The sequence below is a fragment of the Oreochromis aureus genome, linkage group 3 (assembly GCF_013358895.1).
Source record: "Oreochromis aureus strain Israel breed Guangdong linkage group 3, ZZ_aureus, whole genome shotgun sequence".
Taxonomy (NCBI): domain Eukaryota; kingdom Metazoa; phylum Chordata; class Actinopteri; order Cichliformes; family Cichlidae; genus Oreochromis; species Oreochromis aureus.
The window spans coordinates 8,537,453-8,561,778 of record NC_052944.1 but is presented as its reverse complement, the minus strand read 5'-3'; the positions used below and the strand labels follow the sequence as shown (position 1 = coordinate 8,561,778).

At 38.5% G+C, this 24,326-nt stretch overlaps 1 protein-coding gene across 5 annotated transcripts; it reads left to right on the top strand.

Moving 5' to 3' along the window:
* Positions 1-853: 853 nt before the first annotated feature.
* On the top strand, positions 854-23,438 carry LOC120439311 (transmembrane and immunoglobulin domain-containing protein 2-like). 5 transcript variants are annotated; one of them, XM_039610163.1, is made up of 6 exons: positions 854-931; positions 5,651-6,019; positions 16,984-17,352; positions 17,641-17,742; positions 22,710-22,810; positions 23,114-23,438. In XM_039610163.1, the coding sequence occupies exons 1-6, from the start codon at positions 877-879 to the stop codon at positions 23,174-23,176; spliced, it is 1,059 nt and encodes a 352-aa protein (XP_039466097.1). In that variant the 5' UTR covers positions 854-876; the 3' UTR covers positions 23,177-23,438. The 5 variants fall into 5 exon arrangements, with proteins under 5 accessions (XP_039466097.1, XP_039466096.1, XP_039466098.1 ...); XM_039610162.1 differs by lacking the exon at positions 854-931 and adding an exon at positions 2,403-2,469; XM_039610164.1 differs by lacking the exons at positions 854-931; positions 5,651-6,019 and adding an exon at positions 11,506-11,816.
* Positions 23,439-24,326: the final 888 nt, after the last annotated feature.

The window sequence follows — 24,326 nt, the reverse complement described above, 5'->3', positions numbered from 1 at the left end:
TATAACTTAGAAGGCGATCTTGTAACTGACAGGATGATGTCAGTTACAAGACTGAAGACTTAGTGGTTTGTGGCTAAAGGTCTTCCTGTTTGCCATCACACTGACAGGCCAGAGGAGAGGACTAGGCCACTTCAGTTTGGTAGACTGTAAACTACATTTTACCAAACGTATTCATAAAGACTCTAAATAAGAGTCTTTATGAATACAAGAAGAAACAACTTCCATTTGTTGTCACTTAACAGTAGGAAGTGTGTATTGTTGTTTAATGTTCATGAAAGTTCCCCAATAGCGCTACAGTATCAAGGGGACTCATATACAGACTATCTTGAACTTTACTGCACTATGATTGTATGCTATGGAATTTACTCTTCACCTTATGTTGTACTACACTTTTTGTTCAAAGTAATGTACAGTAATGTAAACTTGCTGGATTTTCAATTCAATTCAATTCAGTTTTATTTATATAGTGCCAAATCACAACAACAGTTGCCTCAAGGTGCTTTATATTGTAAGCTAAATCCTACAGCACCACAAAGATAACAAAGAAAACCCCAACAATCATGTGAACCCCTATGAGCAAGCGCTTTGGCGACAGTGGGAAAGAAAAACTCTTTTAAACAGGAAGAAACCTCCAGCAGAAGTAGGGTCAGTAACATTGCACTCTCTGTGTTTCCAGTTTTTGCACCTTTGGATCAACATTAACTTGCCTCTGTTAAGAACCAGATTTCCTCTGATGCTGGTCCTCCTTCCTGTCTCACTGCATGCCAGAAACTTATCTGCCAGCTACTGTTTCTCGTACCTCAGGTCTTTGTGGAATAAGTCTGAAATCTCACCTGCCTGCCCTGCTGGTTGCTGCAACATACCTTTGGTCTGGAAATGGAAAGGAAAGGTCAAACATCTCGTTCTACAAGTTCCATCTCTCAGCCATTCAGTAGGTGAACAACCCCTCTCGATGGCCTTGTGTCTCACTGCTAAAAAAATAAGCAAACCTTCTTTCACTCCTTTTGCAATCATACTTATCTTCAACCTGAGCTCTGGAAGTAACTCATCTTCTCCCGCTATTGCAGTGGGTCCTGCTCCTGTGACGTTCTTTCTCTGCTACTCCTTGACCTTAGTGATCCCTGTGTTAAATAAAGTTTTGTCTAAAAAGCTGGGTTTTGAGTCTGCTTTTGGGCAATGCCTTTGCACACTGGCCACTTGGCCTTGATGGCCTGCTGTTAAGTGCTGAAGATCAGGCTTTGGCAGCAAGACTCAGCTCAGCATATGCTCAGTTTTAAACATCACTCTGGGTTTGCGTTAGCATTACCATCCCTCTCTTGTCCCTTCTCGCAGCAAAAATAAAAGTAATGTCCATGACTGCTGCTAAAAAATTCTTTCCTGCTCATTTTTGAGATTCTAAGAGACTGAGTTGGGTTTTTCTTTTTTTTTTAGTTGATAAATGGACGAGAAAATGGCACAACAGGGACATATTTAATTAAATTCAGAAGTATGTTATATAGTGCCTTAATATTTTATTAAAGACAAGTAACATACAGTGGGAACAAGTCTGGAAGTTTTAGTTTACCTTCTGTATTGATTGTGAACCAACTACGCGATGTAGCCACAGGACAGCTAGCTTTGTCCTATGACCACAGCCTCTATAGGAAAGACACAAATTTAACATTAAAAAAATCCAGTAGGAAAACCTCTCTTTAGATTTTAAATTTGCACTTCTCTGCATAAAGACTTATTGTACCAAATAATTGTGACACTTTCTTCACCATCAGGTCTCCAAGTAGAGTTTTATTTTCCCACGCACTCTGAATACCTGATGGGACAATGTACTCAGTTATTCATTGTGTTCGATATGTTTCCTGTGTACCTACATTGACTACCGTAAAGACTAATGGAAAGATTATACAGTTTAAATAAACTTACCGTAAATATGAGAAAAGTTGTGCAGAGTAAAACAGAAACAGTCTGGTAGTTATTTCGGTGCAAAGTGTTTTCAACATGTGTTTGAAATATTAACAGTGAACGAACACTTTAAATATACTAAAGAACACAATCCTACCTAAGCGCTAAATACAGCGCCATATAGCTGTCTGATGTTTTAACTAATACTCATTAAAGAACAGTTTTAATGGTGTTGGCTTTTGTATTACATTTTCTAGCCTGTGACTTTTAATCTAATGCTGCAGGGAATCTTTTCTTTTCATGTGTTTGAGTTCTGGCAACACTGACAATATTTTCTTATGTACTGAATTTTGCATAACAAAATATTAATTTTATTGAGTAAAGGAAATGACATAACTGTTTAAAAAAAAACAAATTACATCTTGGCGTAGTGGGGGTGGGGAACAAAGGTGATATCTGTGACTCTCAAGGGAAGCTGTCACAAGTATCAGTATTCAACGGTGAATTGTTTGAGGATGAGTCTTCTGCAGAGCAGTCTGCTACTTTTGTCCCTCCGTGTGCTCTCATCTTGGTGTAAGTAAAAACACCAATATTAATATAGAATTATGTGTACTTCTAAAGATGCAAAATTATATAATTTTTAAATTAACTTTGAGAAAATAAATTAAAAAATAAACCAAAGCTAAATTTTTGGGCATAATCAAAATCTAATGGGTACTAAGCTTTTGTGGAATTCTCACACAACTTGAAAACTAAAGTTTCTAAAAGTACTCAGATTATAAGGAATTATTTTTTAGCATTCAAATTATTGTTGACTTTAATCATCCTACTTATAATGCACAGGAACTGGACAAGATGAAAAGGGGGACCAGCTTAAACATAAAGAAAGAAAGACATATAATTGAATTTAAGTGCTTTTATGCATTTTTAAGCCCATCACTTTCATTTTATGACAAATTTACAGTGCATGGCTAGTTCTGAGCAGGAAACTGAGTGAAGTTTAGTTGAATTCACATGAAGGAAGTGTTAAGTGACTGAACATATAGTGAACCACATTAAACAACTTATGGACATCAAACAACAGTTAAAAGGAGAGCGAATACATTTCTGACTAAACTTTGAATGAAGAAGTTATATTGATTCAAGGTTTTTGAAACAATAGATGTAAAAGACAACCTAAAAGTTGTCAGGAAGCTGGGTCTGTGACCCAGCATTTTGTATGTTTGATTTCTTATGATGTATTACTGTAATGCTAAGTTCTAGTGTTACTATAAGTATGTCTTAGTTAGGTTTTGTTTAGTTAAAGTCTCATCCATGCTCCCTTGTTTATGTGTCGTTTTCTGTCTCTTGTCCTCTATGTATGTATGTATGTATGTACTAGTTACTAGGGAAAGTAACTTTGGTTTTACTCAGAATTCTCTTGTTAATGTGTTGCTTCCGTAACTGGATACCAGCAAGACTGCCAGTCTTCTAGCTTGCTTACTTGCCACAATTGCATTGTGCCACCTACCAACAGAAAGGAAAAAATAATGTGCACATTTCCACGAGAGAAATCCCACGCCTGCACCGTCGTTGACCGCCGCCATGATTCTAGCCTGCTTTTTACATCCAACACAAAAACTGCAGTCGTGGTGCTTTTGATTGTACTCAGAACTTGGAAATTCTGCCTTCTGAATAGGAAGATGTAGGTAACACCAGACTGCAGATGAGCTGCATACAGAGCTGGACTGGGACAAAAAAATCGTCCCGGGCATTTTGACTAGAGACCGGCCCACCATTATAGGAAAAATCATAAAGCCTTTGAATGAAAACAAACACTGTTGTGACAGTGATGTACACTGTTCTGATGGTATATATGTATCAATCTATCAATCGTTTGTTGTAAGACTCAGATAATTATTTTTTTAAAAGCGAGACATTTTAAATGAGAATAATAAAGAAAAGTATTTCCTTGTGTCCCCCTTTCCCTGTTAATGCCCTACCTGGCCCCCTGGCAACACTTTGCTAGACCCGCCCCTGCACAGTTACCAGCTGTCAGCTACTTAGAAAAGGATCCTGATGTTATTTGTCTCTCAGAAACGGTGCATAACTTCAACTCATCCGTGTCACCTAAAAGGTAAACCTGTTTCTCCATCACCTGTTCAGCTCTGATGATTCAGTAAGGACATCTCCTGGTTTCATCTGCATGTTTCCCTCTCACCAGATAACCAAACCGATATCATGACCAGCAGCTTTACAGCTGTGGCTCCAGCAAACATCAGCTGATACTAGAAATTAATATTAAATAAATTCTAACAACAGCTGATCAAGCTTAAACGTGCTGCTGTTGTTTAACGCGACATCCGCTGGTTTCCTCTTTCTGGCGCAAAGTGGGCGATAAATAAACAAGAGAGAAAAGCCGATCAGCTGATCATTGATCAGTTTCATGATTGAAGTAGAAACAGGAGAGGAGAGAATGAGAGAAGAAGAGGCAGCTGTGCAGCTTCAGCTTTGTGTCTTTTTCATTGTAGCTGAAGTCCGGGACAAACTGTGTTCCTTTTCACCTCAGTACGAAACGCGTAATATTTTCTCTGAATACCAGACGATGCTGTTTTTTACGGGACGGTTGGCAACTCTAATAATTAACCGTATGAACAAAATAAAGTTCAACATCAGTAACATAGCACCCACCCAGCTGTATAGAAACTCCGTCATGCTAGCTAGTACGCAGTACGAAAATGTCAGCATACCGAAAATAAACTCCACCTAAACTTGGTTTATATCTGACTCCGATAGACTGCAGGTCATAACTTCTTACCTGAAGTTCAGTTCACCTGACACGCGGACCGGCGGCCGCCGGGTCTCTCCTCTTGCCTCCTTTTCCTTCATCCACCTGCTGGCCTCCACCACTTGCTAATGTTATTGAATCTGTGGAAGCTCCGCGATATCCACCACACGAAGTAACGAGTAACGAGCCTATCTAAATCCCAGTAACGAGTAACGCGTTCCTGGTTTTGGCATAATAACTAGTTACCGTGCTCGTTACCACAATAATAACGTAGTTACTGTAACGCGTTACTTAATAACGCGTTAGTCCCAACACTGGTTATGCCTGTGCCTCGTTCCCTTTATCTGTTTCCGTGTTCCTCTCTTTGTGTATCATTCTGTCTCCCTAGTCTGTTATGTGTTTCATGTCTGCGTTTTCCATGTCATATTGTCAAGCTCCTGTTGTCATGTCTACGTCTCATTATGTTTCCTTTCCATTTTCACAGTCTGGTGTTCCATGTTCAGTGTGTTCAGTTTTGCTTCCCTTGTGGGATCATGCTCATTTGTGTCAGCTGTGTTTGCCAGGTGTTTCCACTTCCCTCATTACCCTTCTGTGTATTTAAGTCTTCTGTCTTCTTTGTTCATTGTCAAGTCGTCTGGTGTCTTTTGCACCATGTCTCCATGTTCCAGGTATCTATGTATCTGCGCCAAGTTTCATGTTTAAGGTTTTTCATATTTATTTTTAGGTTTCCCAGTTTAGGTTGTTGTTTATTCTTATCTTGGTTCGCCTTGTGCATTGCTTTGTATTTCTCCATCAGCCATAACAAACAGCTTGCTTTGAGTTAATATTAAGTTTGCTTCCATGCTTTGTTTTGTCTGGATTTAGGTCCTCTATTCTCAACTCCACACAGTCTTCATCCGCTGACCTTGACAAAAGTTACTGTCATGTCTTCACTTTACATTATTTTTTATTTACTTACAATATTATGTTCCACTCTGTCTCTTACAGGTGTTTCATCAGGCACATTAGTTGTGACACAGAGTCCTGATGATATTTCTGTCATGGAGGGAGCGACAGTAAACATCACCTGCTGCTGGACAGTGACGTTTGGAAGAGTTGGAGTGAACTGGCTGAAAAATCAAACAGTAATTAAGAATGAGGTCAAACAGAATCAATCTCAAGGGTCTCTGAAAGAGGAAACAAAGATGTGTTCATCTTTGAATTTCTCAAACATCCAAACAAAGGATTCAGGGACATACATCTGCAAGGTGACTTTGGAGATACCATCTTTATTTGAAGCTAAAGGAAATGGGACAGTTATCACAGTCAGAGAGAAGACAGAAAATGATAATGGAAATAGTAACAGAAAAGAATCCGGTAAGTGAATAAATATCCAATGCACAAGGTTCAGTATAGTAAAGGAAATGGCACAGTTATAACGGTTAAAGCGAAAAAAAAAAGAAAGATAAGAACGTGAAGAAAGGTGACAACACAGATCAGCATATTACTCGAGGTAGGTGACAAATCACCAGAATGCTATTAGTGTTATGTTGTTAGTGAATGTTATTAGTAATGTTTCACTAAAAATATGTGAATGTATACTAACAAATCAACGGCAGTGTTATACATCTGCACTAGGACGATGGTGGTTCATAGTCCCATGTGCAAATGTCTGTGTACATTTCTAAAATGGCACAAAGCCACAGTTGAACCAGGATTGCAAAAATTAAGTTGATATTTTGTCAAGTTGTTAAGAGGTGAGTGGTGAGGACCCAAAATGCACAGGAGTGGATATAGTGAACAAAAGCCGAGTCGGTAATTTGGCCGACAAATAAATACAAAAACATATAAAACGGAACTGAAACTCTAGCCCAGGGGTGTCAAATGTATGACCTGCAGGCCACATTGGGTCCGGGAGATAATTTAATATGTCTGAGAATCCATGCAGGCGGGGGTTGGACTACTTTAATGGGCGCACCATGCGGCCAATCACGTGCAAAGACAGAGATCACACCATTATGTGAAAGAAGGAAGGGCAGCAGACATTCCTAAGACACAAAGAGACATGAGCCGGTGTTCCAGGTTAACTGGTTTTCATCTTAGCTGGTTAGATCTGTTTACACAGTCCACACTCCATGCTGCAAGTGTTGGATTTTTTTACTGAATAGTCTTCTCTGTCTGTCAGTGTCTCATGGAGTTTGTCAAGGTCTTTAATCTTGTCAAAGGTTTTCATCTCCAGCTCATGCAAATAGATACACACATCAATATTATCCTCAGACAATAATTTCATTGTTGTTACCTGCATACATCCTGTTCACCTGCTGCTGATTTAGAAAACATACCCACATTACCTGGTGGTAGTCACAGTTTAATGTGGGCAGCTGCTGGTCTATATATAGAGACGTTGTAGGAATATTCTGCACAAAATAAGCAAATGTATCTGGTTTCCTGAGCATAGAGCTGCTGGGTTCTGCTCAGAGTGATTGATAGTTTCTCTTTTTCACTTTCTACTATAGACATTTCTGTTTTTTGGGGTGTTTTTGTTTTTGTTTTTTTACAACTACAGTCAACTTTCTGCTTTCTTTTTTTCCAATAGCAGCTTTTTCTTCAGTATGTAGAAAAACTGTTAAATATGTAACTTCTTTACACTGACAGGAAGTAGTTTCACTAGTCTGGCCGACTTAATTCTGCTGAAACAAAAAAAAAAAAATTCCCACATGTGGGACTAGGTTATCTTATCCATATGGCCTGTGGTGCAAAATGCGTTTGATACCCCTGCTCTAACCGAAACCTTTAATGGGAGGCAATACTAGAACTTTAGGAAGAGGGGACATGAGGGGATGGTCACTAATGCTCTGACAAAGGATAAAGGGAGACTCAGACAAAAAATACACAGGCAGACGATGAGAGGAAGTGGATACATGGGAACACAACTGAACTAAACACCCTAAATGATTCAAGGGGAAGTGAAACAGAACATGATGCAAACAAGACAAGTGACTACCAACATAAAATCAGGAAATAACACAGACAGCAGAAAGCTAGAGGGACAGAACACAGACACACCAAACAGACGTGTCGACACAACCAGAGAGACCGGGATCACAAAAGGGAACCCACAACCAAGGAACAAAACTACAAATGTGGTTAAACTCAAAAGTGTGGGGGGAAAACCTACAACAAGTTATAAACCCACAAAACTCAAAACACTGGCATTGAACATTGAGGTCAGCAGTTATCACTCCAGCCCATGGACTGTGTATAACCTGTGTGCACCTGATCAGATGCCTGTGTCGACTAATTTCAGAAGCTCCCAAGGAAGAAGTGTTCACTTATCTCATGAGGACTCTGCCCGTCCTCGCCTTGATCACAACCTTCTTCTGGCTCTACTATGTAGGAACCAGAGCTCAGCAGAACTCACAAGGTACAATACAACACAAAGCTCCAGTGACAGCCAAGCAGTTTTACTGCATTATACTGAATAATGACTGATCGATTGCCATATTTCAGCTTCTTCTGGAAATAAACCAACTTCAAGTCAAAAACAAGAGCAAGACGAGGAAGAGGAAGAAAGAGATGGAAGAGCAGTAGAAGCAGCTAATGAATGAAAAGTTAGATGAAAGTCTTATAATTAAATTTAATTACCAATAGAAGATCTGTATTCCTTTGTTACTGATCAAATACGAGTATGTTTATAGTTTTATTCTTCTCCATTTGTTTAAAACAAATCTTGGCACAACAAAAAGAGACTGCACATGTAAATAGGTTGAAAAGAATCTGTGGTTGTGAATAATCCCACAGCAAATGAGAATTAAAATGACTCGATGGCATCTGAGCACTGTGTGGAAGTATTGTGTCTGAGTATTGGTTTGTGACAGCTGTCACTGTTGATTCAGAGTGAAAGGATGAAGGTTCTACTGTGCCCTCACATCTTGGAGTAAGTAAAACACAACTCTTTGCTTTCAGATTTTTTCCTATTCTTTGTTTTCATGTTTTATTAAACTTCGGGTAATTCTGCAATTAAGCTACTAAAAAAAATTTCTTGCACATATTTCAACAGCACATTTGTTGTGACCCAGACAGTGTGAACAGATGTGTCTGTTCTACTGGAGAGATAAGTCTGACAGAGTGAACTGACTAAATAAGACAAAGGAAATGGCAGACACCAAAGTTGTAAAGATGGTAATACAGATAAGCTTGTTGCTGGGTGTAGGTAACAAAACACCAATGCCCTGCTATACTTACTTCATGTTGTTACAGTCCCCTAATGGACTGTATGATATTAGCTTGCTCACCTTTAAATGAGCAAAAACCAATAAAAATCTAGGTTGAGCACCTGATCCTCTAGGATTAATGTATCTTCACAAAGTTATACAAGTACACTAGCATTTTGCATCATTGTTATAGACCTGATCTTGTGGAAGTCTTCTTCAGCAACTGAAGAAATTACAGTATGTAAGTGCTGCTACAGCCATTGCAGCTATATCAGTCTCATCCATGCTTGTTGCCACTTTTTTGTATACCTTGGAGATCACATTTGCTCTAAAGACTGAAACGCAGACTTTGATTTCAGATGCTTCACCAGCAAGAATGAGAACTGATGGCTAGAGTCTGTAAGGTGTAAGCTGTAAGGTCCAACTGACTGGAGCATTGGGGCTAGCAGTTGCAATCTAGCTGTGCCTTTTAATCATGTTTTCATCTGATAAGAAGCAGTTCTTGTTACCTGGTAGTGTATAACCTGTGTTTACCTCATCAGATGAATTTCCCAGGTAGACACGTTCATTTCAGTCCTAAGACTCTACATCCTTACCCTCAGAAAAGTTTTCCTCCACTGATCGTGGGGCGATTGTGGCTCAAGAGTTGGCAGTTTGTCTTGTAACAAGGTTGCCGGTTCGAGCCCCGGCTCCGACAGTCTCTGTCGTTGTGTCCTTGGGCAAAACACTTCACCCGTTGCCAACTGGTGGTGGGCAGAGAGCCCGGTGGTGCCAGTGTCCGGCAGCCTCGCCTCTGTCAATGCACCCCAGGGCAGCTGTGGCCACAACGTGGCTTGCCATCACCAGTGTGTGAATGGGTGGATGACTGAATGTAGTGTAAAGCGCTTTGGGGTCCATAGGGACTAAGTAAAGCGCTATACAAATACAGGCCATTTACCATTTATGTGGGGCACGTAAGGCTGAAAAGAAACTAGTTTTCATTATCAAAGTGTAAATACTAGGGCTGGGCGATATATCAAAAATTTATCGTTACCGAAATTTATGACTCTCATCGACGTCATTTTGCCCATGTCGGTAAATTCGGTATTTAAAAAAAAAAGAAAAGGCATGTGCAGGTTGGCGATGTTCATGTCCCTTTAAGACGCTGTGCTACGTTACAGACTTGACGGGGTGGAGTCACATGACTCTACTACCTGGCCGTTTATCAATGCCCAAGTACGCGAGTACGTACTCGCGTGCTCGGTGAGTACGTACCCGCCGAGAACGCACGGGAGTACGTACCCGCCTAGAACGCGAGCACGGACTCGTTGGCCGTTTCTCAATTCTCAAGTACGCGAGCACGGACTCGTGATTTGTACAGTCGGAACACCAGCGTACGTGATGATGTCACAGGTCCGGAGTTTTTACTGCCGTCCCCTCTTAATGTAACTGTAAGTAACATGTTATGAAGCTTACCTTTAATCACAGCCAAACCGGTTTACTCAGGAACAAATAAAACACTGAAATGAACCAAACAAATTTAGAAGTGATCTACGTGACTTATATATCATTTTTAACCTCAGTAGTGAAACCTCTATTAATAAAAATAGTGTACATGTACATACGTGTACATACCTTAATAAAAACAAGCAGGTGAGATGTTAGAACGCTTTTATTTCTATTCTAGTGGACACTCAATACTATAGACAGCTGCTGGGGTTTCTTTAACCTCAGTAGTGAGAAGACCGCGAGCGGGGGGGCGATGTGCCGGGAGTCCGCTGTTGAGTTTTGGACGCAATGCATTCTGGGATATATAGCTGTCCCAAGTCTACACCGATGCATGCTCGATAAAACGGGCGGATCGAGAACACATCCGGGACTTTTTCGCGTTCTCGGCGTGATGCGTACTTCGAATTGGAACAGTACTTGGTCTCCGACTGATGACGTATCACGAGTACACGAGAACGCAAGTACGCACAAGTACGCATATTGATAAACGCCCCCTGTCAGTGTTGCCAACTTAGCGACTTTGTCGCTATATTTAGCGAGTTTTCAGACCCCCTTAGCGACTTTTTTTCTAAAAAGCGACTAGCGACAAATCTGGCGACTTTTTCTGGTGTTATTGGAGATTTATTTATGACGACTTTTTGACGTGAAAGTGGGTATCGCTTTTACTCTCAACAAGCAGCGGGTGCTGCCGTGGGCACCTCGCCCGTACCAAAGCGCTCACAGGCGGAGGATAGTCCTCCCCCAGCTGCTATCAGGGCAGACGATGTTCACACCTATGCGTCCGAACTGCAAATGAATCGCGCATGAGCGAAGCCGCTGCTCCCGCACTGACTGTAACGCAGTCAGTTCTTCTTTTACTGTTATGCTGTTTTGTGGATCACGAGGTTTAAAACTACTTATAAACACACACACACAGAAAAAGTAACTCCACCAGAGTGCCTATTTCGGGTCTTTTTTGCCGGTCCAAGCCCGGATAAAGGAGCAGGGTTGGAATTCTGACTTTAAAAAAAAACAATAGTTGCTAAAATAAATTTAATTTGTAGTTCTAAATAAATTCTAAATGCATTTAGGACGTTTTTTACTCACTTTATGTCTCTAACACAATGTTATTTCTCTCTCCAACAACGTAGGTTACAATTATATTAGCATGACCAATTATGCAGATTAGGCGATGATGTCATTTAGCGACTTCTGGCGACTTTTAGGACAGCCAATAGCGATTTTCCTTACTGAGGAGTTGGCAACACTGCTACCTGTAACAAGACGAGACACGGGTGAACAAATGGAGGACAATTTAAATGTTGAAGCAGCAGCGACGGAGGTAGAGCTGGTGGAGGAGGAAGAGGAGACGCTTGTTAACAAAAAAAATGCATCATCAATCGTTTGGCAACATTTTGGATTCAACAAGGATGATGTTGATCAAAAAATTGTTAAATGTAAACTCTGCAAAAAGACTGTTGCGTCAAGTCAAGGTAACACAACCAACCTCTTCCACCACCTGCAGCACAACCATGTGATTCGTTTGTTTCAACGTTTGTTTTTTTGGCACTTGGGGTGGTTATCGTCCATTTATCGTTATCGAGGTTAACTGCTCAATTTATCGTGATATTGATTTTAGGCCATATCGCCCAGCCCTAGTAAATACAAAAACTATTTATCTATTTTCTGGAGCCTTCCATCTGTAGCACTACATTTCAGTCTTATAACCATTTGCTCAAAATAGTATGATTTTAAATACTGTTATAAAGGATTGAATAAAGAAAGGAAGAAAAGCTGTGGCTTTGAACTCTGCAAAAACTAAAACTAAAAAGACAGATCATATCTGAGCTTTGTGTGCAAAAATTGGGTGTGAATAATTTGACCACAGACGTAGGTGTCAGTTGTCAGTGTTGGTTCAGTGTGAAGGAATGAAGCTTTTATTAAGTGGTCTGCTGCTCTCCTTTATCTGCATCCTCTCATCTTGGGGTAAGTAAAAAACACCGTGTGCATTTTCTTTTCTCTACTATTTTTCAGAATTTTATAAATCATTTATGATGACTGGTAGTTCTGTCAGGTACTATTTAGCTGTAGTAGTGTTAAGGCTCAATTTCACAACTTATTTTTCTCTCATTCTTTGTAAAATATTGAAGATTTTTACCTCTATATGTCCAGTGTGATAAAGCTATTTGAAAATCTAATCGATAGAAAATTACACAAATTCCTAAAATAGCATGTTCTGTCAAGGTTTAGAAAAAGGAGGAGCACAGTAATTACACAGTAAGAGTGAATGTACTTACTGTCTAAAATTAAACTTCCTGTTAATAATTTCACATATTAAATATGGTGTAAAAGTCTTTAGCCACTGTTGAGAATAATAGATTGCTTGGTATACATTGGAGTTAGAGAGACTGTAGAGTTTGTGATTGCTTGCAACATTATAATATGGTGGTTGCTAGGGGGTTAGAATACATATAGAAAAATAGTCTTGGAATATGAACAAAGGGCTGGGGAGCAGGGCAGGAAAACAGCCAACCTCCACCCCAAGGACAGGAAGCCACAGGTAAAAGCCTGGGGGAGGGCAAACCCCCTAAAGCACAAATAAAGACGTCTGATTTTGGAAGTAAACATCTCCACCTGATCGCTACCATCAAAATGAATCCGTGAAGTCGGCGTACTTCAACACCACTCCTCATTTTCAAATATTCATTCTAATACGTAATTAGAGAAATACAGCTGTCAAGGTAATCCACACTGTTACAGTAATTTTGAGATTAATGCTCTTGGGAGGACAATCCGTGACTCTAGTATACGTTTTTCTATCCTATCTATATATATATACTATTTAACTGCATTTGCAGTGTGTTTGGAATCATTGTAATGCTGAAAAATGAAACTGTTGTTCCAGATGGTACTGTATGATGGATCAAAATCTGTTGGTACTTTTCTACATTTAGAATGATACATATCATAATGATATGTTCTTTGCAAAGTTGTCTGTCATGTGTAGACTAATGTTGTCAGCGTTAATCTCGTTAAAATGACATTAACGCGTTAATCTGTGCTAACTCGCTAACGATTTGCCATGTTAATGTGGTTATGGCGTTATCGTCGTTTTAACGAAATTAACGCATACAGCGCTAGTGTAGACAAAACACTTGTGTCATTTTTGTGCTGGGTCTTCAAGTGATTCAAAGCTCACTGTTAACAAAATAAAAGTTAAACAATACAAATAAAAAAACAAAACGATATTAAACTGAAAATGGCCAGGTATGAGGAATGGACTGAAAGAAATGAATGAAATTCAAAGGAAAAAAAGAAAAACTTTGAACTGTTGTTAAGACTGAAGGATGGCTCGTGTGTTTTGCACGGTACTGTACAATGTTGTTTGGTTTTTGTTCTTTTTTCTCTGTGTCATTGTTTATGCAGCTTTTTGGTCATCCAGGTCATGGTAGACCTGAAGTATTTCAAATGCAGTTTCATCAGCCTGTCCAAATGCCTTGCTTACCTCATGACACACAGGTTGAGAACGACTGGTTCACCAAACAATAAATCTAAATGCTAAAGGCTATCAATTGAAATGTAACAGCTTTATGTTGCTCAGCATGTGTTCCATTACTTGGAGAGGAAAAAGCAGTGATGGCTGCTACTAAGTTTCCAGGAAGTTGGATTGTTAGCATGGTAACACTAGGGTAACACTAGGGTGATCAGATGAACTAAATGCCAGCATGACAGCATTTAGCTCAATTCGCTGCTGTGCTTACTTTCAAATTTACACAGAGTACAGCTGTGTTAGTAGCTCTTAACAGCATATCCTAAAAAAACAGACTCTATAAAAGATGGATTTAGATTATGATATAATTTTAAGTGGGTTTTCATTACATAAGTTGAAACTATAGGTGATAGGGAACTGTATTTAATTGGTATCCATGCTTAAAGGTACAGTGTGTAAAATCTCACCACTAGGTGTCAGTAGATTACACATTGAAGTGAAATGAGTTCTGTTTTCTTATAAGTCTATGAGAATGCATCAAATTCTTGGAAAATGTAACTCCACAGTAGACCATGTATATTTATGAGTGCAATATTAATTTTAACCATAACCTCAAAATATTACTGACTCACTAGCACTCTGAGTGCTCCGGGAGAGTAGAACAGCATTGTATGATCACTTCATTTACCGTTTACCGTGCCCTAGTGATAACTGACTTGTGATTGACAAGTCACAGATGAGCTGGTTGTTACAATGTTTCAAAATAATATTTCATTTGTAACTGTACATTCTAAAACTGATGCAACTGATAACACTTTAAATAGAATTATAACTTTGATATAATATCAAAGATAGGTTAGTAAAATACATGTATTTACACTGTTTTATGTTCTCACTGCAGTGTTACAATAAAGTCTTTTGTGACTATTATGTTTTGCACTTTCTTATTCATTCCTATCCTGTTGCTCACTGATGAGGTTTTGGCACTGAAAACTACTCAGCATGTAAAGCATGTAGCGTGTTGTCTGTGGGTTCACTTTAACAGAGCCAATCAGGGGAATTCACAGCACACTCTAAATAACAACTCAGGTTTTTCTCTGCTTGGACTGGCCCAGGCTGTGAAAGCTAGTGTGACTGGCTGCTTTGCGGTCTGGCTCAGCTCCCAACATGCAACTGCATGGCACATATGCAGTAACTGTGCCAATCAGCTCCACCCAGCACCACAATCTGCTCCACCTTTCCTTCTGCAGGCAAAACAACAAACCACTATCACAGTTAGGTTTAAGCATCAGTGCTGAAGGACACCTTGTAAGCCGCAGTGTTTGAAAATATGAGAATAATTGACACCTCTGGAATGAGACTGTGATGGTGTTTTTTGTTGTTGTTGTTGTTGTGTTTGTTTGTTTGTTTGTTTGTTTGTTTTTGGCTAATAGAAAGCTCTAGTATTTATATTTTACGACTCTTGTTTATCTTAAACTTCTTTCAGTTACAGTAGTGACCAACACTTCTGATGTGTGTGCCTGCAGCAGTGCTGACATTTCATCCTGTTCTCGTTCTGTGTCTCAGTGTCGCATCTGACATTTTAAACTCTGGGGACTTCTAGTGGCTAACACACAGCAGTGTTTAACATATTCGCTTTACACGTGAAAGAATCTTGGTTTGAACCTGAGAACAGGTACAAACACAACCTTGAGGGGTCACATGCTAGTGCAAGTCCCAAGCCAGGAAGGAAGAGCATCAGGTGTAAAATCTGTGCCAAATCAAAACATGTGGATCTGTCTACTGCTTCAAACCCTTGGGAAACACAGTAGCAGCAAAAAGTAGCTTCAGACTCTGAGGACTTCACTGAGTGACAATTCGCGTCATTTATGTACTCTCATTTCACCTTATCAGGTGACCTACATTAACTTCCTCCCGGATGTTTTCAACAAAATAATAATAATAATAACAGAAGAAAAGCCATACCACTACAATAACCTTGCAACCTAAAAACCCAAAAAACTGTGCAGTTAAAAAAAAAAAAATGTAAATAAAATAATGAAATAAATTAATATTAACATGTAAACTTTGTATGTATGCTTGTCTGTAAACTTGCAAAGATTGACTTTCAAACAAATTTAATGAGAATTCTTGAGCAGAAATACAGTTTTTTACATTGTCTGTCCTTCAGCATCTTTGCATGAGGATAAAAAAAGTGGCCTTTTCAGTCGCCTCAATCAATCGTAGGAAGAGAAAGTCTGAGTCTTAGTCACAGCTTCTATAGTTTGTCTGTAGCTGTTGTCTGTCTGAAGGAGGAAGCAGCAGCATCTGTGGGTTTTCACACTTCTCTAGAAAACAGAAGATCTTTGAAGAAAACATGGTGCACAGTGTGTGTGCGTGTGGTGGGTGGGACTTAGAGAAGCTGTGACAGATGAAGCAATTGTAACTGTTCAGTAATGAATCAGTGTAACAAGATGAAGATCTTGCTAAGTAGTCTGCTTTTTGCCTCTCTCTGTACCCTCTCATCCTGGAGTAAGTAGAAACACAAATTAATAAATTCATATTATTTTTATTCAATTCATCCTAAAATGGAAAAGTTAAGTTTTCCTAAATTTTATTTTTAATTTTATTAACAAGTGATAAATAAATGTATGATATCATAATTTCCCCTCATTATCTCAGTGTTCTAGGTTCAAAGAAGTGAGACTAACTTCGATTTTGAATGAGGAGCTTATAAAGATTAATTTTTTTAAATGCTAGATGTAATAGACAACATAAAAGTATGTCATGACGTCTTTATTTCTGAGGTGCAATCACTAGTTTATATTGTTTTTTTATGACAAAAATCAATATAATGTATTTAAAAGCATGTCTGGGTCTGTGTAGGTTCTCAGGCATCCAGGTCATGGTAATCTAAGGCGGATGCAAAGAAAAGCAACTGAACTACTTTAAGTTTCGTGAAGGCATCAGAGAGAGTTCTTAAAACTGAAGAAGCTTCTCTGATGAGAGGTGAAACATCTTCAAGACACTTAAAAAAGTTTAGTTGCTTTTCTTTTCAAACGCCTTAGAAACATGTCTGCATAATATATTTTGTACCAAAACCTGATACATTTACCTTTAGCTTTGTAAATCATGCAATATGTGTGTCTTGTAATGACTTACAATATTATGTTCCACTTTGTCTCTTACAGGTGTTTCATCAGGCACATTAGTTGTGACACAGAGTCCTGATGATATTTCTGTCATGGAGGGAGCGACAGTAAACATCACCTGCTGCTGGCCAGGGAAGTTTGGAAGAGTTGGAGTGAACTGGCTGAAAAATCAAACAGTAATTAAGAATGAGGTCAAACAGAATCAATCTCAAGGGTCTCTGAAAGAGGAAACAAAGATGTGTTCATCTTTGAATTTCTCAAACATCCAAACAAAGGATTCAGGGACATACATCTGCAAGGTGACTTTGGAGATACCATCTTTATTTGAAGCTAAAGGAAATGGGACAGTTATCACAGTCAGAGAGAAGACAGAAAACGATAATGGAAATAGTACCAGAAAAGAATCCGGTAAGTGAATAAATATCCAATGCACAAGGTTCAGTATAGTGACATGTTAAATCCCTTTTTACGAGTGTAGTAGATATTTAAACAATATGAACGGTAGACTGAAATTAACTGTACTGTCACTGTTCTTTTAGGTGGTTTTGGTGGTCTTAATAGTCTTAATGCAGTTTCTAGTCCTCTTTTTTTGTGAAATATTAAACAATTTTACCCTGATAGTACCAGATGGGATTACATTTTTACATTAGATAGACGGATGTGATTATTATTATATTATTATTACAAATTTTACAGATTTCGGGGAAGCACCAACCAAAGTGATCATTTCCCTGGCTGTAGTGGTTCCTTTGCTCCTCACCACACTCGTCTGTTACTGCACTCTGCGAAGAAAACAAGGTGCCAACTTTATATTGTTATTGTGCCATCTGAGGCACAGTTATAAGTGGTGGACTGAAATAAATTACAAAACACAAACATTTCTTTGTTACATCTGTTTTTGTTTATCTATAAAGATGTGTTGTATTTAAATCCTTGACATGACACAGGTATCACACACAGGTACACAGGTTTATTTTAAACAATAAACAAAATAATCACTCAATTATAAATGCGTAGTTGTTTTATGATGAAATAGTTCTCAGCGATATACCTCAACCACTGTGTCTTGATGTTATTAATGGAGCCAATTCAAACAAGTTAGGAGCTAATATTTCCATACATGTAATTAAAAGTTGCAGCAGGAAATATGAGGAATATTTTGAACTGTAACAGCATTCATCTAGTAACTTTTGCAGACTGCAGTTTTCACATAGACGTGGGAGGTCTGAGTTTCAGGATCATGCAAAACTCCTCCTGAAAAAGACAAGTGCCAAACAACCTGCATCAAAAAGCCTTGAAATTGGGACGCGTAATGTAGAGGCTGACAGTTTCCTCACTAATACATTTGCACAACTGTCAGTGTGCATGGCTTAACTGGTGCGGTAAAACTGATGAAAGAAGAAATAGTAACTGACCCACAAGGTTATTGTACTTCAGATTAAACTAAAACCAGGTGTGAACAAACACGTCTGTTAACTGAAACAAGATAATACTAGACTTTTACAAAGTACTAACTACAGTGTACTCACAAAGTAGTGAGTAAAAAAATATTTAAGTAAAAAAATATACATGAACTGTTTTTAGCTTGAGTCTTTGACAGCCTGTGTTGAGGCTCTGCTGCACATGTTTACGGGACATGTTGGTCTCTGCATGACTGATAGTCAAAGGCCTGCAAAAAGTGCTGCTTGTTTTGTAATATCTGTCACTTCCAACACACATCCAATTCATTATATTAAATACAGCAAAGCTGACCCTGAAACCAATAAATCACAACATTTTCAAATAATACAAACTAAGTCAAAATGAAGAGACTAACTGAATCTAAGCTGACCAGCTGGTTAAATATGGCATCTTCGCAGAATCTACACTTAATGTAAAAGTTCTTTGAGGGATCAGAAAGAGCAGAAGAATGCAGTTTATTTACTGTTCTTAAAAGAGATATTACTTTTGGTATCAAGTCAACCAGTATAACTAACGTAATGTATTTTAATGCTCCTGCCTGATAAGTTTCATTAGAAGAAATATCTCAAAACCTGGAAAATAGAATAGAACAGAATAGAATAGCACTTTATTGTCATAGTACATGTACAACGAAATTATGGGCGCTCCAGGCCAACTGTGCAGGAGTATAGAAGACATCAGCAATAAATAGCAAACAGAATGATATATACAGTGTAGATGAATATGTAATAGAAAGGCACACAATCAAAGCGCTTGGAGGTAGTTCAAAATGAAAATGGCGATTTCTCCTACAGGACCCTCTGTAAGATATTATATGATGTTGTTTATACAGAGCAGCGAGGTCTGTCATATATTAGTGGAGGAAAACAAAGGCGAAGTATATTTGAATGTTGTTGTAAGAAACCAGTTGGAACACAATTAGATGTATCCAGGTGCTAGCGTCATTTCATCACATTAAACAGTCAATATGAAGAAAGTAAACATCTACTTTTTTCTAATAATTTAGAAAAATATTTTGACACTATCAGTTCAAATTGAATTGTCAGTTCTTGTAACCTTATATTTAAGGTGTGCACCACATACACTCTCTTTACCTGTAAAACACTATAATACAACGTGAATTTCTAAAAACCTTTTCCTAAATGCCAGTGTTTTATATGCAATTCATAGAGAATAAGAGTTAAAAGAAAATATAGCAAAAGTGTGTGTGTGTGTGTGTGTGTGTGTGTGTGTGACTAAAATCCTTCTAAACCTATTTCTAAAAGTCATATTAATTGAGATTTTGCAGCAAACAATTCTAAACACATCACTACTGCTGTGGCGCTCATACAGGAAACATTAACAGCACAATGTTAAACAATAATACTATGTACAACCCACTGTAATGAAATTTGACTTGGTAGGAATAATTTGTAATTCTGAACAATCTGGAAACCTGATAGCAGTTTTTCAACCAGAAAACTTTGAGTTTTTGGATCAATTCAACTTAATTTTCAACAGTAACGTCCAGGTTTTTTCTTTTTATAAGTAAAGACCCTACAACTTTATCATAACACGCATATTTACATATTTTATGATATTTATAACACTGAAAACTCAAAGTTCTTCTACACTACAAGCTGCATTCATACGTTTATTAATACATGATTCACTAGGAACAAATTGGAGTTCAACCTCAAACTAGCAGATTCCCTGTTGATAGATGATCTACTCATGAAACAAGTCTACATTTAAAAATGTGGGATTTCGGATGTACTTAATTAAATTTATTTCAATTTAATTCAGTTTTATTTGTATAGTACCGATTCGCAACAACAACATAACATTGTTTCAATTAGAACTGCTGGCATCAGATTAGAGAAGAAGCACATATAGATATCGGCAAATTTAAAGTCAGATTTAATTAAAAAGTGGAAGCCAGTCAACTAAGTTTGGGTAGTCAATGAGCTGAGACTGGCACACGACGATAGCTGAAACAGCTGGTTCAGATACTGCTGGAGGTGATTAATTAATGCAGATATGGAAAACAAAAGACTGTGGTTGGTACTGTCTTCCCATAGCAGGAAGGTTCTTGGTTTGAATCTCCACAAGTGCAGATGTAAAACAGATAAAGTGTCCAGAATAAAACACTGTGTAGAAAAGTGAATGTGAATTATCGTAAAGTCCATTTCATCCCATAATAACAGGATGCCACAGTTTAAACACTGACTAGAGATAAGTTTGTTAAAATAAAATAAAAATGTAAGGAGGGATGAAGTATTGTAACATGTTTGTAACATTACAGTAACAGTAACAGAGACTGAAAGGATTGAATGCGGTTCCTAATTAGGTCATAATTTAAAAAAGAAAATGCAATTTCCATCCTAGTAATGTAGTCGCAAATTTTGAAGCCATCATGATAACCTTCTCCCACCAAGGATGTGGAGATCCAACCTCTTTAGATCCAATTAAAATCAAGACACTCAAAAAGATGCTCTGGAAAATCGTAGCATTCTTGGAACAGAGTTTAATACACTGAATCATGTGAACAGCAGGAAAAATACATACAGACATTTAGCAAGAGAAGTACAAAGCAGAAAGCAAGCAAAGCAAAACCCCGGGGTGTACAGCCTTAAGCACAGACAGTAGAGCAACACAGAAACAGACAGAGAGAAACAGCAGAGGGGAAAAAAGTGCTGGGGTGTCCTCTGGTCCCCTAATATATAGGGACCAGTATCCCTGCCCCCTGCTGCTGGGTAACTTTCCCACCCGTCCAAACACAGCTGCAGGGGTCAGGTAGCGGCCAAGGTCTTGGCCAGAGGCCAGTCAGGACTCCAGCTACCCTTTGGCTTTGGCTTATCACAATAGGTCATGACACGGTCAAACATCACACATTAATCCTAATTGTTAAATCTTACACAGCAAGTGGCACAATCTTATAATATATAATCTTATAACTACATAGGTTACATGCTTTCTCATATATAAAAACACCTCAGTGTATGTTCAAAGAGTGTGTGTGTGTGTGTGTGTGTGTGTGTGTGTGTGTGTGTGTGTGTGTGTGTGTGTGTGATTATATCGTATGATATTTTATCGTGATGTGTTCAGGATCTCTGTTACAATGTTACTGTTTTGGTCGTGCTGTATGAAAGACGTTGAGTGTGTATTAGGGAAGGTTAGTAACTGGAGCTGGAGAGTGAGTTATTCAGGAGAACTCTCAACAGCATTAACTGCCATGTTACTGTAAAACCTTAATAAACCACGGTGAAGCAAAATGTCTTGTGCTTAAGACTCTACGTGAAAGTGTCTGTGAAGGTTCTCAGTCATCCAGGTCATCGTAGTCAAAGGAATTTGCAAAGAAAATTTCCCTGCACGACATCCCAGTGTACTTCAGACCCAGCAACACACTCAGACAGAAACTGGTTCACCCGAAAGACAAAACTCCAAAACACAGACTGAACAACGTGGTGTATGCTGTACAGTGCAGCGAGGAATGCCCAGACCTCTACATTGGAGAGACCAAACAGCCACTTCACAAGCGCATGGCACAACATAGAAGAGCCACCTCCACAGGACAAGACTCAGCAGTCCATCTGCATCTAAAGGATAAAGGTCACTCTTTCGAGGATGCCAATGTTCACATTTTGGACAGAGAGGACAGATGGTTTGAAAGAGGAGTGAAAGAAGCCATCTATGTCCACTGTGAGCGACCATCTTTGAACAGAGGTGGTGGTTTACGACACCAACTGTCTGCCATCTATAATCCAGTTTTGAGTTCCCTCCCCAGACGCCTTAACGCCCACTCACATCCTGGGCCATCTGACCTCAGGAATTCACATGACAAGGTGGGGCCAGGTTTCACAATGGGCTCACCCGAAACCCGGGCTGATTAGGTACCACACCCGCTTTCACACCTTGGCTCATGTGATTAGAGGATCACCAGGGGTCCTTTGTCCCTCTTTGGGGGATACTCCCACTGGGTTTAAATCTGGGACTCTCGGCCATTTGACCTTAGAACTGAAGAAGCTTCTCGGATGAGAGGTGAAATGTCTTCAAGCAACTCAAAGAAGTCCAGACGCTTTTCTTTGCAAATTCCTTTGACTACTCTACGTGAAAGTTAAAATATATATGTTCAGTGCACACATATATATATATATATATATATATATATATATATATATATATATATATATATATATATATATATATATATATATATATATATATATATATATATATATAGTGTATATAGTTACATAGTTATATATATCATACAGAAATCCACCACAGTAATCATTTCTATGTGGATGTGTGTGTGTTTTCAGCACTAGCAGCCAGGGTCATCTACGAAGTTCCCCACGTAGACTCCGATGTGGCAGAGATGGACAAACACAGCACGAACTCCTCCTTAGGCTCATCTCAATGGGTGAGAACGGGGTGCATTTCATGGTAATGTTTTAGTTAGTTTAGGGGGACGTTAGCGAATAGTACTGAAAATAATTTTTAAACAGTCCAAATACATGTTGATCCAGTTTTACTGAGTTATTCAGGGTGACTTCAATATTGAGACATCATAAAAATATAGCTGACATAATATTTCTACCTATGTGTTAAACTCAGAATGCCTATTGAGTTTTAGGTTGTGCATTTTAGGAAACACTGACCTGTGGAGCACCTCAGTCTGTGATGTCTGACTGATGAGCTTCTTCTTTATATCTGTCTTTTTCAGCGTCAAGTGCCTCTGTATGAATCCTTCTACTTCGAACATGTGGATCCCAAAGAAAGTGAATGAGTTTCCACTCTGGAGTTTTCTCGTGTACTTTCTGTCCTGTATATAGCATATTTTCATTTTACATTTTTGCATGATTGCAAACAAAACCATATATGGTTGTAAATATGTATGTATTTTTCTATAAACTACATGTTAATTAAAATTAATTTCAGTGATGGAGAAAGTGATGGGGTGTTAGTCCCATAAAGCCCAGATCACAAAATAATAATATGTTTATGTGTTTATTTAACCTTCTGACAAATAAAAAAAAAATAAAATAAATGATGAATTTGCATAGTGTTTTAATTTGTGGCATCTTTGCTTTATTCAGGATTTTTGTGCAATTTCTTGCTTAAAAATGTATTGTGTAATTTATTTTGGTATTTCAGGGGGAAAAATCACTCTGATCATGCAGACATCAAATAGGACACACCCAACATCACAGGGTTAAACACTGATAATGGTATCAGGCAGAATTTGATCGGACTAAAACACGATCAGTAGTAGTGAGGGTTAAAAATGCGACACTGAACATGCAGGTTTTGTAATGATTACAGCTTACGATTAGGATGCTGAATGGAAAGTGTGGTGTTCAGGGGTCGCTGTATAGTAGGTCAGTGACAGGAAGTGGAAAGTACGCCTGTGACGGGCGAAGGTTTGCTATGTGCGTGTTTGTCATATCAACCACACAAAACTTGTACATCTCAAATAAATCTGAGACCTTAAATGCATGTCACTGATAATATAAATGTATCCTCATCATTCAGTAGATCTTCTCTGTATTTATGTTATAAGGTCAATGTTTCAGTGTTTTCAACATAATTGAAGGCAGAATCAGACTGCCAGTCAGCGAAGACCTCCTAAAATACCTTTTCTCAGAACACTGACCTTCAAGTGACTAAGCAGCCCATTTACATACATGATGTATATAACTGTAAACATTTTTCTTATCCTGATTCTCGCTGGCTCAGTGCTTCCACAGTACAAGCTACAGTCACACATTCATTCAAACATTCAGAACAATTTGACAACAATTGAAATTTGCCCAAGGAAATCAAACCAGCGGGTTTCCTGTTTTTAGATGACCTAACTAAGCAGCTGAGCCAAATCTGTCCTAGTAACATTTGGCGGTGAGCAAAGACTGACAGACCTCAAACTGCAACATATACTA

Coding starts and splice junctions, on each gene's coding strand:
- LOC120439311 (XM_039610162.1), top strand. CDS start 2,412: ATGAGTCTTCTGCAGAGCAGTCTGCTACTTTTGTCCCTCCGTGTGCTC. Junction 6,020..16,983: donor TAGTAACAGAAAAGAATCCG/GTAAGTGAATAA, acceptor TGTCTCTTACAG/GTGTTTCATCAGGCACATTA. Junction 17,743..22,709: donor CACTCTGCGAAGAAAACAAG/GTGCCAACTTTA, acceptor GTGTGTTTTCAG/CACTAGCAGCCAGGGTCATC.